Below are 14630 nucleotides of genomic sequence, written 5' to 3' on the forward strand. Positions count from 1 at the left end.
CAACCACCACACAAATATGCAGTAGTGAATACGTCCCTCCATATAGGGTTGACATCAGGAATAGCATCTAGCAGTAAAACTAGGCCAAATCCACTTATGCAACACTGTTCGCACCCACGATGTGGGAAAAACAGAAGAAGACTATGGTTCGGCTTGTGATGTCATCGAGCGGTAAGACTTGGAAAGTTAATGCTGGAAGACATAATTATTGACAAGTACAGAATTCTGTGAAGAAAAATATAAAAATCATGTGCCAAAAAATTTCAACCATCTGTTCTGTTTCCGAGCTCACATCAAGTCAGTGTGGACAGAACATGATATTCCAAATTGCAGACATCTGTATTGTAAGGACAGTGATACCACCACCACTATTCTTGGTACTATTAACTGTTTTCAGTTGTGGTAATTACTGAAATAGCATGGTCATTCTCTTATACTGCTGCTGTTCAAGAGATTCAGCATCATGTCATGTTATTCTTCCATCCACTCATTACAGGTTTTATTGCCTGCTGCCAACCTCCTGCAGTTGACAGATGTTAGAGATGCCTGTTGCGATTTCTTGCAAGCTCAGTTACATCCAACCAATTGTTTGGGAATCAGAGCCTTTGCAGACCTGCACGGCTGTCTGGAGTTGTTAAGCCATGCAGAAACATACATAGAGCAGCATTTTACGTGAGTAGCATTATTCTTCTGTGTAACATCTCTCCGGGATGATTCTGTAAATATTCTTAAAGTATTACTAATTCTAAAGTTCAGCTGTGTAAAATGCAAGTATGAATAAATAAATAAAAAAGTAAACTCAATGCTCACAATATTTGATGTGGGTTCTGTGACCATGGGTTTAAAGTTCTGTCTTTCATAAGTGGAGATTGTCAGTAAATACTCAAAGAAAAAAATGAAAAGAATTATCCTTGTGCATGCTTCTTCTTTTATAGCCTCATTGGACCACTTCAGTCAATTATTTTCTGATCATCTTCTTTGATAAGTTTTCTTTCTGAATTGCCCAGTAGCTTTTCACTAGTTCTGCTCTTTTCTGTCGTTCTTCATCTGTAAATACCCTTTTCATGGTGTTTGTCTATTTTTGGTTTAAATCTTATTTTTATGTTTTTCACTTTCTTAAAATTTTCTGTTTTGTTTCGCAAATCATCCAGAGTTATTTCTAGTTCTTCCATATCCTCTGTAATTTCTTTAATCCGTCATACTTGTTGCTTCAGTTTCCACAGTTTACACTGTAATTTTTCTTGGTAATCTGGTTTTTGGTATCTTCATAATCTGGCCAAAAATGAGATCCTCTTCTGCACAGTATCTGTGATGGGCTACAGTTCTCTGTACACCACTTCATTTGGCACTACCCACCGTTGTTCATCTTTTTGATATGTTTTATTTATGCATGTTCTAGCTATTCTTTTCCCTACTTTTAAGATTTTGTTGATTCTTTTCCTCTGAATGAATTTAAAAAAGAATTTTGCATCGGTATGTTACCTCTGGTTGAATCACCGTCATGTCATGTAATGTTTTAGTTTTTGTGATTGATAGACTTTTTTATTGTATGTAGACTTTATTAATTTTTGAACTTTGTCATTTTATTAGTTCTTTCTTGCCATGCAGGTTTCTTGTCCTAGTTGTATGTTATAATTTCTCCTAAGTATTCAGATTGTTTCACTGTTTTTACTTTCCTGTTATTTATTGTTATGTGTAGGGTTATATATACACATATATAATTGTTTTTGCCTACTGTCACGTAGAAATGACTTAAAGAATTTATTTGAAATTTTGTGTACATGTACTTACGACTATGGCTCAGAAGTTGAAGACCTTAAAAAATCCATTCCTAAAAAAACCCTATAAAAAGACCTAAAAATATCCAAAAGAAAAGGGACCTAAAACTAGTATAAAGGATGTAAAACTGCAATCCAAATTCATTCATAATTTTAGTTTTAATTACATATTTAATGAAGGAATATAAGATTTTAAAATGCAAAATTCTGGTGGTATGCAACATATAGTGGAAAAATATATGAGTAAAATACTTCTTTCTTTCCGAGAGTATATATTTTTAGATTAACATACAGTAATTAAAAAGAAAAGAACTCCATATTTGTTAAGAAAAGTATTTGCAGAATTTACAATGAAATATCTTTTCCACCTAGAATGAATTCAGTGAACCCGCAGTAGACATCCTGGAGAAAGAAATTGATATTAGAATAACTGGAATCATATTTGCTTTAACCACACTAGGGTTACAGAAATTGCTATTCGGAAACCTTACCTCAGTTGGCTTTGCAGTATATCACAGTAGTCGTCTCCAGGTTCTTAGGTGTAAAGGATCGTTGGTTTTCTGACAGCACGTTACAAAACATGTCAACGTCAATGGATGTTAAAGGTTTGAGATCTTCCTCTTCAAAAATACTTGTTTTCTTTCAATATTTCACTTGTTACCCCTGGTTTTCTTCAAGCACTAGTTTCATTTTTACTTTTGATTTCATTTCTTTTTCTCTCTTTTCAGATATAGTTCAGATATGATGTAAATACTTTAGAAAAGATGGATGAACTAATGATGATTTGAATTGAGAATGGGCAGTAAAAATGTGTAAAAAACGGTGCAGTTGCCAAAAAAGACGTAAAAACCTTAAAAAAAGACTAAAAGGGACCAATACATCAAAAAACACTGAAAAAGGCAAAAAAAAAAAAAAAAAAGACAAATGAAACACACCATTTTCTGGCCTACAATAACCCAGAATGAACATATGTTGGGCCTCTCTTTGGACACTCAAGCCCTACTTATGAATCTTAAAAGAGGAGTATGCAGTTTTGCTACTCACTGGAGAAAATTGTGTGGTGGGGACTCAGAAATGTGAATACTCTCCTTAAATTGTTATATATGGAGGGATACAGGAAGGATTTGTAGCTATTGGGAGAGGGGCTTCTGTCTAATGCCCAGGCACTTGGATACAAGTCCATAGGCTGGATGATGGGCAGTTTGCAATTTGTTTGTGCATCCTATCTTTGGTCAAAGAGTTTGTTACTCCTTGCCTCAAAGGCGAAGATGATTATGTGAGTGTATGTGTTTCTGTATGCCTTTGCTGGCGAGACCTGGTGTTTACAGTGCACTATGTCTTCTGGTATGAGCTAGAGCAATTTTGTTACTATTGTCAATCTATCTCAGTCTTAACCTTGGATTTGACAATATGAAAGACTGAGGTATGAATGATGCTAGTAATGCCATTCCTTATGCAGCCAATCCGTTCTATGAATGGTGTGAAAATTTTGCTCATAGGGTTGGTAGATGCATGCATTTCGGTGGGCTTGGCAGACTGATATGTAATAGCAACCTCTGGCTCAGTGAGGAAAGCAACAGGAAACTACCTCACTCCTCATTCTTTAGTACACCTCTTCAGTGTTGCTTAGGCCATCTATGTCCGACTCATTGGCTGAATGGTCAGCCTACTGGTCTTCGATTCAGAGGGTCCCGGGTTCGATTCCTGGCTAGGGGATTTTAACCTTCATTGGTTAATTCCAGTGGCCCGGAGGCTGGGTGTTTGTGCTGTCCCCAACATCCCTGCAACTCACACACCACACACAACACTATCCTCCACCACAATAACACGCAGTTACCTATATGTGGCAGATGCCGCCCACCCTCATCAGAGGGTCTGCCTTACAAGGGTTGCACTTGGCTAGAAATAGCCACACGAAATAATAATAATAATTAAAAAAAAGTCATCTGTGACTGCTAAAGGTGGAGCTGTTGGGCTGAGGTCTGAACATACATGTGTTTGTGTGTCCATTGTGATGACCATCTCATGTGTTGTGCAGATAATGAGAGGGTGAGACTGATGTTGACGTATAGCCTACTCCTGTCAAATTCTGTATTTTTTCGTGGAAAGGTCGCTGTTGCATAAGGGATGTACACCAATCTCCCCCTTAAAATTTGGAAAGAAAAAAATATGTATATCCCCTTCTTAATGGACATATTTAATTTTAAATTTAATTTTCAACAAGAATTGTTGCAGAAATATTTAAAATCTTAAAATTGGATGGGTTTTGTATACAATAAAACTAGCAATCAGAGATCAACAGCTGCAGGCTCAATTGTGCTTACCATCCACTGTATGCCATCTGTGATTCTTTATGTAAGTTGCATAGCTGATGCAAGTCATTGATCAATCAATCAATCAATCAATCAATCAATCAATCAATCAATCAATCGATTCTGACTCATTTGCTTGTTTGTTGCAAGACCATCAGTACATCATTTGTGGCCTATGCTGGTTTGTTATATGGAACCTCCATATGAACACTGCGGAGATGCTTTTCGCAAATAATCTAGTGATTAAGAATTGATACCATGACCTGTCGTACCTTGCCAGCTAACATTCTGATGATGGAAATCTTTTCCACCTCTAGTACTTGAACTGACTGGAATCAGACTCTAAAGAATTGATGTCTTAATAATCATAGCCACCAGGTGGGTTATAAACACAAGAAGTCTGCAGCACCATTTTCAGTAGGTAGCTTATGATAAGTGTTTGTATGATCAGTGTTTTCACTGTTTATGATATAGTAAAATCTTTTACAGTATTGTGTCAGAAAATACGTAACGGAAATGCAGCAGTCCAGGAAACATTACAGAACAGCAAGCTTGGGACAAGTTTGTTTACTGTACACACTCACATATGACATAGATAATTCCATACCCACCAGTTCCAAAGGAACTCCGCCATAGCCGGTCCCAAGCCCGGTTGAAAAAGGAGGAGGTTACAACCTGTAGAGATCTAAATTGACAGCAGTATGAGCAGGCAGTAGCGACGAACACCTAATCGTGAAGTAATCGAAGGGCAGGCACAGATGATAAGGAGGCAACACCCCCACTGTGCTTTGGGGACTGTAGGCCAATAACACGCATCACTGAGAAAACGTTATTACTGAAACTGCAACAAAGTGAACCCAGACAGAAAAACAGATGACGATTTTTGGCATGAAACAGGTCACGAAAATTGGATGTTGGAATATATGAACAATGCAGCAAACAGGAAGACTAAAACAGGTCTGCGCAGAGATGATGAACTGCCACCTTGCTATCTTGGGATGATATGAGCTCCGATGGAAAGACTTAGGAAAAGATCGAACACCAGAAGGTTTCACCTTTCTATATTCTGGCAATGAAGAGGGAAATGACCATAAAGAAGGCGTAGAAATGCTCCTAAGCAAAACAGCTATGAAAAGCCTTATAATATGGAAACCAATTTTGGGAAGAATTATGAAAGCAAGATTTAATACGAATGTTAGGAACGTCAGCATAATTCAGTGTTATGCACCAGCTGAAGCAGCAGATGACCAGGACAAGAATAATTTTTATGCCTCGCTAAATGAAAATACACGGAATTATGAAAAGAGATATAACAGTTTTGATGGGAGTCCAAATGCTAAATTGGGCACTGACAATGTAGGAGTAGAACATATAATGGGAAACCATTGTTTGGGTGAAAGAAACAACAACGGAGAACGCTTCATTGACTTCTGTGCAGAGAGGGATCTTGTGATAGGTGGAACTATTTTCCTGCACAAGAATTGTCACAAGATAACATGGATGTCTCCCAATGGTGTGATAGAAAATCAGATAGACCACGTGGCCATTTCATGAAAATGAAGATCAATGAATGTTAGGAATAGCTGAGTTGCAGATGTAGGGAGCGACCATCATCTCATCCTAGCACAGTTTCAAATTAAGATCAAAGCAAACAATCAAGAACTGGAAAGCAAGCATTGAAAGTACAATGTGATGAAACTAAGAAATGAAAACCATAAATATCAGTTTAGATTACAGTTAAGAAACCATTTTGAAGTTCTTCGCAAGGAAAATGAAGGTACAATCGAAGAAGGATGGGGAAAAGTGAAAGCCAATTTTATGGAAACTAGTGAAGGAGTACTAGGATTCAGAGAAAGGGGAGTAAAAGACTGGATAACAGAAGATATATGGCAGAAGATCAAAGAGAGTAAGGAAGTTAAACAGAAACTAAATCAATGCAAAACTCATCACCAGAAGCTAATTGTACAGAAGGATTATAATGAAAAAGATAGGGCAGTGAAAAGAAGTGCTAGGAAAGATAAGCGAAAATGGGTGGAGGACTAAGCACTCAAAGTGGAGACTGCTGCTGGAACAGGGGACTCGAAGGCTTTATGCGAGGTGACAAAACCCTCTCAAGAAAGAAGACCCTCAGAGGAGGCCCTATAAGGAGTAAAGAAGGAAATATGCTTACTGGAGAAAAACAACTGAAGAGATGGAAGGAGCATTTTGAAGAAGTGTTAAACATGGACTGGGGAAACATTTGAATGGAAAAAGAAAGGAATAATCCCAGAACAGAATCAACACCGACCCAATTACGAAGGAGGAAATCATCACGGCTATCAAGATGAAAAATGGTAAAGCACCAGGAATTGATAATATTCACCCTGAATGCATAAAGGAAGATATTGAACTATCAACTGAAATATTTCACCCCCTCTTTGCCAAAGTGTGGGAACAAGAACAGATACCAGAGAACTGGAAAAAAGGACTGCTTGTGAAACTTGCAAAAGAAAAGGAGATAGGACAAAATGTGACACTTGGAGAGGTATGACATTACTTTCAATTCCAAGCAAAGTGTTCACAAGTATCCTGCTAAATTGAATTGTAAATATTGTAGACCAGAAATTCAGGAGAGAACAAGCGAGTTTTTGTAAAAATAGATCAAGTGTTGACTAAATTAATACACTAAGGATCATAGTGGAACAATGTCAGGAATGGAATATGACATTGTATCTGATGTTTGTGGATTTCCTTAAAGCATTTGACTTCCTGAGGAGAAAATTTATGTGGAAGGCACTGGCGAGGTATGGAATACCTAGGAATATTGACATAATCAAGAGTTTCTACGAGAATTATAGATGCCAAGTGATCCGCGAGGGAAGACTGACCGAACCAATCTAGGTGAACTCAGGAGTGAACAAGGGTGTATTCTTTCTCCCACCACTTTTCTTATCACCATGGATCTGGTCATGAGAGAGGCAATGTTTGGAGCTGAAACTGGACTTCAATGGAAACTAATGCAGCACATGGAGGACCTTTTTTTTTTTTTTCAGACGATGTATGTGTCATTTCTCAAAGTTTCAAAAATATGGAGGAAAAGTTGAAACGCATACAAGAACATGGAGTTAGAGCAGGAATAAAGATCAACGGCAAAAAATAAAGGAAATGCGAATAAACAGCAAAATCGAACCAGATCGGAGGTTCCATGCCTCGCCCCAGCGTACTAAATTGGGCCAATGAGTTAGCTGGAAAATTTATAATGTCCATTAATGGACCATTTGGTATTATAAATTTACTCATTCGGGACAAATATTTCAGGTTCCCTATGGGAATCAACATCTATATCATCTGATGGCCAGGCAGGCATCAATTTTTGGTAATGAGACATAGTCTCTTATAGTGCATTGACACTGTCGGTGGCTCCAAGTAGCGTACGCAGTGGCCTCCACGGTATGCACTAGCCATGCGTTTTGGTAGTGCTATTTACCAACTGATGAGCCCAACTTAGCTCACTGGGGCGAAACGCTGGCAATCAAGAATGAGTTTTCTGGAAAATTTATAATGTCCAATGATGGACCATTTATATTGTTATTCCAGATGAAGCCGCTTCATTCTGCGATCGAATCCTCGCCAAAAGCAACGAAATTAGGAACATTTTCCCAGTCTCTCTGGGAGCATCCAAGAAGGAAATTCCACCACTTCCATTGTTCACAGTTTTTATTAAAGAGTCATACGCATTATACGAATTATTTGATAAGATAATCAGCTATGTGAGAAACGATAAGGAAAGGAACATGATCGTAGCGGGTGATCTCAATTTACCAAATGTCAATTGGGAAGGTAATGTGAACGACAGGAAATATGACCAACAAATGGCAAATAAGTTGATATGGGAAGGGCATCTGATTCAGAAAGTGACGGAACCAACTAGAGGGAACAATATTCTGGATGTTGTGCTGGTAAAATCAGATAAGCTCTATAGATAAACTGAAGTAATAGATGGTATTAGTGATCACAAAGCTGTTTTTGTGGTAGTTAAAAATAAATGTGAAAGAAAGGAAGGTTAAAATCAGGACTATTAGGCAGTACCATATGGTAAAACAGGCGTGAGGGAGTTTTTAATAACTATGATCGGTGGAAAATGATAAATAAAAATGTAAACAGACTCTGGGATGCGTTTAAAGCAGTTGTTGAGGAATGTGAAAATAGGTTTGTGCCTTTAAAGGTGCCTATAACAGAGAAGTAAAGAGACTAAAAAGGAGGTGCAGGTTGGAAAGAAATAGTTAGAAATGGCTGAGGAAGTAAGGAGAAATTGAAGGAACTTCTAGGAAATTGAATCTAGCAAAGAAGTCAGCTAAGGATAACATGATGGCAAGCATAATTGGTGGCCGTACAAATTTTAGTGAAAAATGGAAGGGAATGTATAGGTATTTTAAGGCAGAAACAGGTTCCAAGAAGGATGTTCCAGGAATCATTGGTGAACAGGGAGAGTGTGTATGCAAGGATCTTCAAAAGGCAGAAGTATTCAGTCAGCAGTATGTAAAGATTGTTGGTTATGAGGATAATGTCCAGATAGAGGAGGTGACTAATACTAAAGAAGTATTAAAATTTACCTATGACAGCAATGAAATTTACAGAAAGATACAAAAGTTGAAAACTAGAAGAGCAGCTGGAATTGATAAGGTTTCAGGGGATATACTAAAGACAATGGGTTGGGATATAGTACCATGTCTGAAGTACCGGTACTTATTTGATTATTGTTTGCATGAAGGAACTATACCAAAATGAATGGAGAGTTGCTATAGTAGCCCCTGTGTATAAAGGAAAGGGTGATAGACATAAAGCTGAAAATTACAGGCCAGTCAGTTTGACATGCATTGCATGTAAGCTTTGGGAAAGCATTTTTTTCTGATTATATAAGACATGTTTGCAAAATTAATAACTGGTTTGATAGAAGGCAGTTTGGGTTTGGGAAAGGTTATTCCACTGAAGTTCAACGTATAGGATTCCAACAAGGTATAGCAGATATCCTGAATTGAGGAGGTCAATTGGATTGTATCGCGATTGACCTGTATAAAGCATTTGATAGGGTAAATCATGGGAGACTACTGGCAAAAATGAGTGCAATTGGATTTGACAAAAGAGTGACTGAATGGGTGGCTCTGTTTCTAGAAAACAGAACTCAGAGAATTAGACTAGGCGAAGCTTTATCTGTCCCTGTAATAATTAAGAGGGGAATTCCTTACGGCAGTATTATTGGACCTTTGTTTTCTTGTATATATCAATGATATGTGTAAAGAAGTGGAATCAGAGATAAGGTTTTTTGCAGATGATATTATTCTGTATAGAGTAATAAATAAGTTACAAGATTGTGAGCAACTGCAAAATGACCTCGATAATGTTGTGAGGTGGACAGCAGGCAATGGTATGATGATAAACAGGGTTAAAAGTCAGGTTTCACAAATAGGAAAAGTCCTCTTAGTTTTAATTACTGCGTTGATGGGGTGAAAGTTCCCTTTGGGGATCATTGTAAATACCTAGGTTTTAATATAAGGGGAGATCTTCATTGGGGTAATCACATAAATATGATTGTAAATAAAGGGTCCAGATCTCTGCACATGGTTTTGAGGGTATTTAGGGGTTGTAGTAAGTAAGGATGTAAAGGTGAGGGCATATAAGTCTCTGGTAAGACCACAACTAAAATATAGTTCCAGTGTATGGGACCCTCACCAGGATTATTTGATTCAAGAATTGAAAAAATTCAAAAGGAAAGCAGCTCGATTTGTTCTGGGCGATTTCCAACAAAAGAGTAGCGTTACAAAAATGTTGCAAAGTTTGGGCCGGGAAGACTTGGGAGAAAGGAGACGAGCTGCTCGACTATGTGGTATGTTGTAAGTGATAAATATCATTATTGATCCGTATTGAAGATACTATATGTAGGATGCTAAATAAATTATTCGTCACCTATTCAATCCATTAGAAATTTTCAACATTTAGGAATTTACCATTATTTCCATATGAGACATGTTTTGCTCTTCTTTGAGTGCATCATCAGTCATAGCATAGGCATAAATCAGGTACCTGATTTGTAATTAATTTTAAATACTAAGATATAATATTGACATATTTCACTGGGATAGTGAAGAGAAAAACAATGTTCATTGATGATATAGATACCAACATATCAGGCGTTGGCTGTAAATTACTAGTTGTGAAAGATGACAGCGTCAAAATGTTTGGATATGTCCTACAAAAGATGACTTAACATAGTAACATGGGGCACTCTAAGGGAAAGATAAGTGACTTGCACTAATAGGTAAGACCACAGGTAATTTGACAATGTCCAGCAGCAGTGTTCCTTGTGAAGTATTGACGTTACATTATCAGAAATGTTGGTAACTGTTACTAAAATTTCATTAAGAAACAATGTTCATTGAGAAAACAATGTTCATTAATATATGGAGTTAAAAGGGGTTATATTAACTTGTTTACAGATACAGTAGTCGGCACCAATACGTAAAACCACAGGGTATAATAGCAGTGTCCAGCAGTGGTGGTCTGAAGAATCATTGCCACTACTCTATTAGAAAATCTTAGGAAATTATGTTTATATATATACACTGACTGACAGAGCAAATGCAACACCAAGAAGGAGTGGTTCGAAAGGGATGAAAGTTGGGGAAAAAACAGAGACGGCACGGACGAATAATTGATGTTTATTTCAAACCGATATGCAGGTTACACAATGCGCACGGCATCGACTCAGTAGGATGTAGGACCACCGCGAGCGGCGATGCACGCAGAAACACGTCGAGGTACAGAGTCAATAAGAGTGCGGTTGGTGTCCTGAGGGATGGTTCTCCATTCTCTGTCAACCATTTGCCACAGTTGGTCGTCCGTACGAGGCAGAGTTTGCAAACGGCGTCCAATGAGATCCCACACGTGTTCGATTGGTGAGAGATCCGGAGAGTACGCTGGCCACGGAAGCATCTGTACACCTCGTAGAGCCTGTTGGGAGATGCGAGCAGTGTGTGGGCGGGCATTATCCTGCTGAAACAGAGCATTGGGCAGCCCCTGAAGGTACGGGAGTGCCACCGGCCGCAGCACATGCTGCACGTAGCGGTGGGCATTTAACGTGCCTTGAATACGCACTAGAGGTGACGTGGAATCATACGCAATAGCGCCCCAAACCATGATGCCGCGTTGTCTAGCGGTAGGGCGCTCCACAGTTACTGCCGGATTTGACCTTTCTCCACGCCGACGCCACACTCGTCTGCGGTGACTATCACTGACAGAACAGAAGCATGACTCATCGGAGAACACGACGTTCCGCCATTCCCTCATCCAAGTCGCTCTAGCCCGGCACCATGCCAGGCGTGCACGTCTATGCTGTGGAGTCAATGGTAGTCGTCTGAGCGGACGCCGGGAGTGCAGGCCTCCTTCAACCAATCGACGGGAAATTGTTCTGGTCGATATTGGAACAGCCAGGGTGTCTTGCACGTGCTGAAGAATGGCGGTTGACGTGGCGTGCGGGGCTGCCACCGCTTGGCGGCGGATGCGCCGATCCTCGCGTGCTGACGTCACTCGGGCTGCGCCTGGACCCCTCGCACGTGCCGCATGTCCCTGCGCCAACCATCTTCGCCACAGGCGCTGCACCGTGGACACATCCCTATGGGTATCGGCTGCGATTTGACGAAGCGACCAACCTGCCCTTCTCAGCCCGATCACCATACCCCTCGTAAAGTCGTTTGTCTGCTGGAAATGCCTCCGTTGATGGCGGCCTGGCATTCTTAGCTATACACGTGTCCTGTGGCACACGACAACACGTTCTACAATGACTGTCGGCTGAGAAATCACGGTACGAAGTGGGCCATTCGCCAACGCCGTGTCCCATTTATCGTTCGGTACGTGCGGAGCACAGCGGCGCATTTCACATCATGAGCATACCTCAGTGACGTCAGTCTACCCTGCAATTGGCATAAAGTTCTGACCACTCCTCCTTGGTGTTGCATTTGCTCTGTCAGTCAGTGTACATAGATGCTTTGAAAAATTCTCGGAATGTACTATAATTAAGTATCTTACCTTGGTGGAACTGCTTTTATTTTTCAACAGTCTCCATGTAGATTAATGCATTTGGTCCAGCGATGTTCCAATGCCTTTGTCCCATCTCGAAAATGAGATTCCTCTAGGCCTGCAAAATACCTCGCCAGTTTGGCTGTCAGTTCTTCCCTTGTAGAAAATCTCCATCCACCGAGGAAAAGTTTCAGCTTGAGGAATAGATGAAAGTCTGATGGTGCCAAATCAGGTAAATAAGGTGGATGTGGCAACAATTCGTACCCCAGTTCATGAAGTTTTGCCATGGCAATAACACTTGTGTGCGGCGGAGCGTTGTCCTGATGAAAGATGACCTTTTTCCTTGCCAAACCAGGCCTTGTTTCACGTATCTTCTCCTTTAGTTGGTCTAGGAGGTTTGCATAGTATTGCCCCATAATTGTTTGGCCAGTAGGAAGATAATCTATCAGCAGAATGCATTTTGCATCCCAGAAAACTGAGGCCATGACCTTTCCGGCCGAACGCACTGCCTTTGCTTTCTTTGGTGGTGGTGAATCAGCATGTTTCCACTGCTTTGACTGCTGTTTTGTCTCTTGGGTATAGTAGTGGACCCAAGTTTCATCTGTAGTCACAAACCGGCGCAAAAAATCTTGTTGGTTGCATTGAAAACGGGCCAGACTTTGTTCGGACTTTTCCAATCTGGTGTGTTTATTGTCCAATGTCAAGAGCTGTAGCACCCATCTTGCAGATAATTTTTTCATACCCAATTCTTTGGTTAAAATGTAATATACCCGTTCAGAAGACATCCCTACAGCTTCAGCAATCTCCCGCACTTTCAGTTGACGATCCTCCATGACCATTTTATGCACTTTTGCGATAAATTCTGGGGTCATAACACGTTTTGGCCGTCCACTACGTGGATCATCATCCAAGCTCTCCCAACCAAATTTAAACTCGCTGGTCCACTTGGCAACAGTTGAAAATGAAGAAGCAGATTTCCCCAGTGTGTTCTGAAAGTCGGCATGAATTTCCTTTGCTTTTCATACCTTTCTTTACAAAGTATTTAATCACTGCTCGAATCTCAGTTTTTTCCATTGTCACAAATCACTACGCGGGAACAACAACAAAGAGTCGTCACTACCACACTCCTGCAGCTAGAGCATTGACGCGCCACGTGTTCACTCACAAAGGATGTGTAATTATTGCACGGGAACCTCGTTGCTCTAGCACTGACATCCAGCAGTGATTCCGAGAACATTTCAAACCGTCCTTGTATTTACATGGAAGCAGTTTGGGGAGAATTAAGTATCTTACCTCAGTGGAACTGCTTTTATTTTTCAACAGTCTCCATGTAGATTAATGCATTTGGTCCAGCGATGTTCCAATGCCTTGATCATTGTTTGGCACCAATGTTCATCATCATCATCATTTCTTCGCTCCAGCAAGCCGGGTTCGGTTGTGTACGAGCCTCCTCCAGTTTATTTTATCCATACACAGATGCTGCTCATATATGCGACACCAGTTCACATCTCTCATTTCAAGGTCCTTCATTATCTGTTTTTCCCAAACATCACGAGGTCTTCCTCTTGGTCTCTTCCCAGGAACATTGTGGTCAAAGTATGTTCAGGAGTCCTGTGAGGGTTCATTCTTTTCATGTGACCATACCATTGCAATCTCTTCACTTCTAGAGTCTCCAGCAAGCCTCTTTCCAATCCAAGCTGTTCTCGGATGTCCACATTCCTTATTTTATCCATTTTTGTTTTTTGTAGACAAGAACGGAGGAACTTCATTTCTGTTGCCTGAAGACGACTCTTTGTTGGTCCAGTAAGTGTTGCTGCTTCCAGGCCATATGTCAATATAGGTATTAGATATATTTTGTACAAGCTGATCTTGGAAACTAACGGAAATGTTTCATCCCAAAGTATTTGACATACAGCGTGATAGAATTTGGAAACTTTCTGTATTCTGTTACTAATCTCTTGATGTATGGTATTGTCTGATGACAAAACACTACCTAAATACTGGAAGTTGTCTACAATATCCATCTCCTCATCTCTTAGAAGAACAGTTGTAGAGTTTCTACTCATCACCAAACCAACTGTCTTCGTTTTGCTGATTTTGGGACCTAAGGTTGTAAAAGCTTCATGCCAGAGATCTAGTCTAGTTTGTACTTCTGCTTCTGTCTCACCCCGTATCATTACATCATCAGCAAAAACCAGGGCATTAGTTGTTGGATCCTTTCTCTTAACCGCTTTTAAAACTTCATCCGTTATGATTATGAAGAGAAGTGGTGAAAGACAACTTCTTTGCCTGACTTCACTCTTCATTTCAAACCAACCTGACCTTCCATCCTGGACCTGGACACAACACTTGGTTTCATCATATAATTGTTGTACTTGTTCTATGATGTCATCCGGCACTTTCTTATGTCTCAAACATTCCCATATATGCCTGCGTGGTACATGGTCATATGCTTTCTCGATGTCCAGAAAAAACAGTTATAAGTGTT

General features: G+C 39.9%; 1 protein-coding gene across 1 annotated transcript in view; it reads left to right on the plus strand.

Moving 5' to 3' along the window:
* kel (kelch protein) overlaps positions 1-14630 on the plus strand; it is a 162303-nt gene that overhangs the window by 46576 nt on the left and 101097 nt on the right. Inside the window, exon 4 of the mRNA XM_067138413.2 lies at positions 497-672. Coding sequence (XP_066994514.1) covers positions 497-672 — 176 coding nt within the window. The remainder of the gene's footprint in view (positions 1-496; positions 673-14630) is intronic.

The sequence above is a fragment of the Anabrus simplex genome, chromosome 1 (assembly GCF_040414725.1).
Source record: "Anabrus simplex isolate iqAnaSimp1 chromosome 1, ASM4041472v1, whole genome shotgun sequence".
NCBI lineage: Eukaryota > Metazoa > Arthropoda > Insecta > Orthoptera > Tettigoniidae > Anabrus > Anabrus simplex.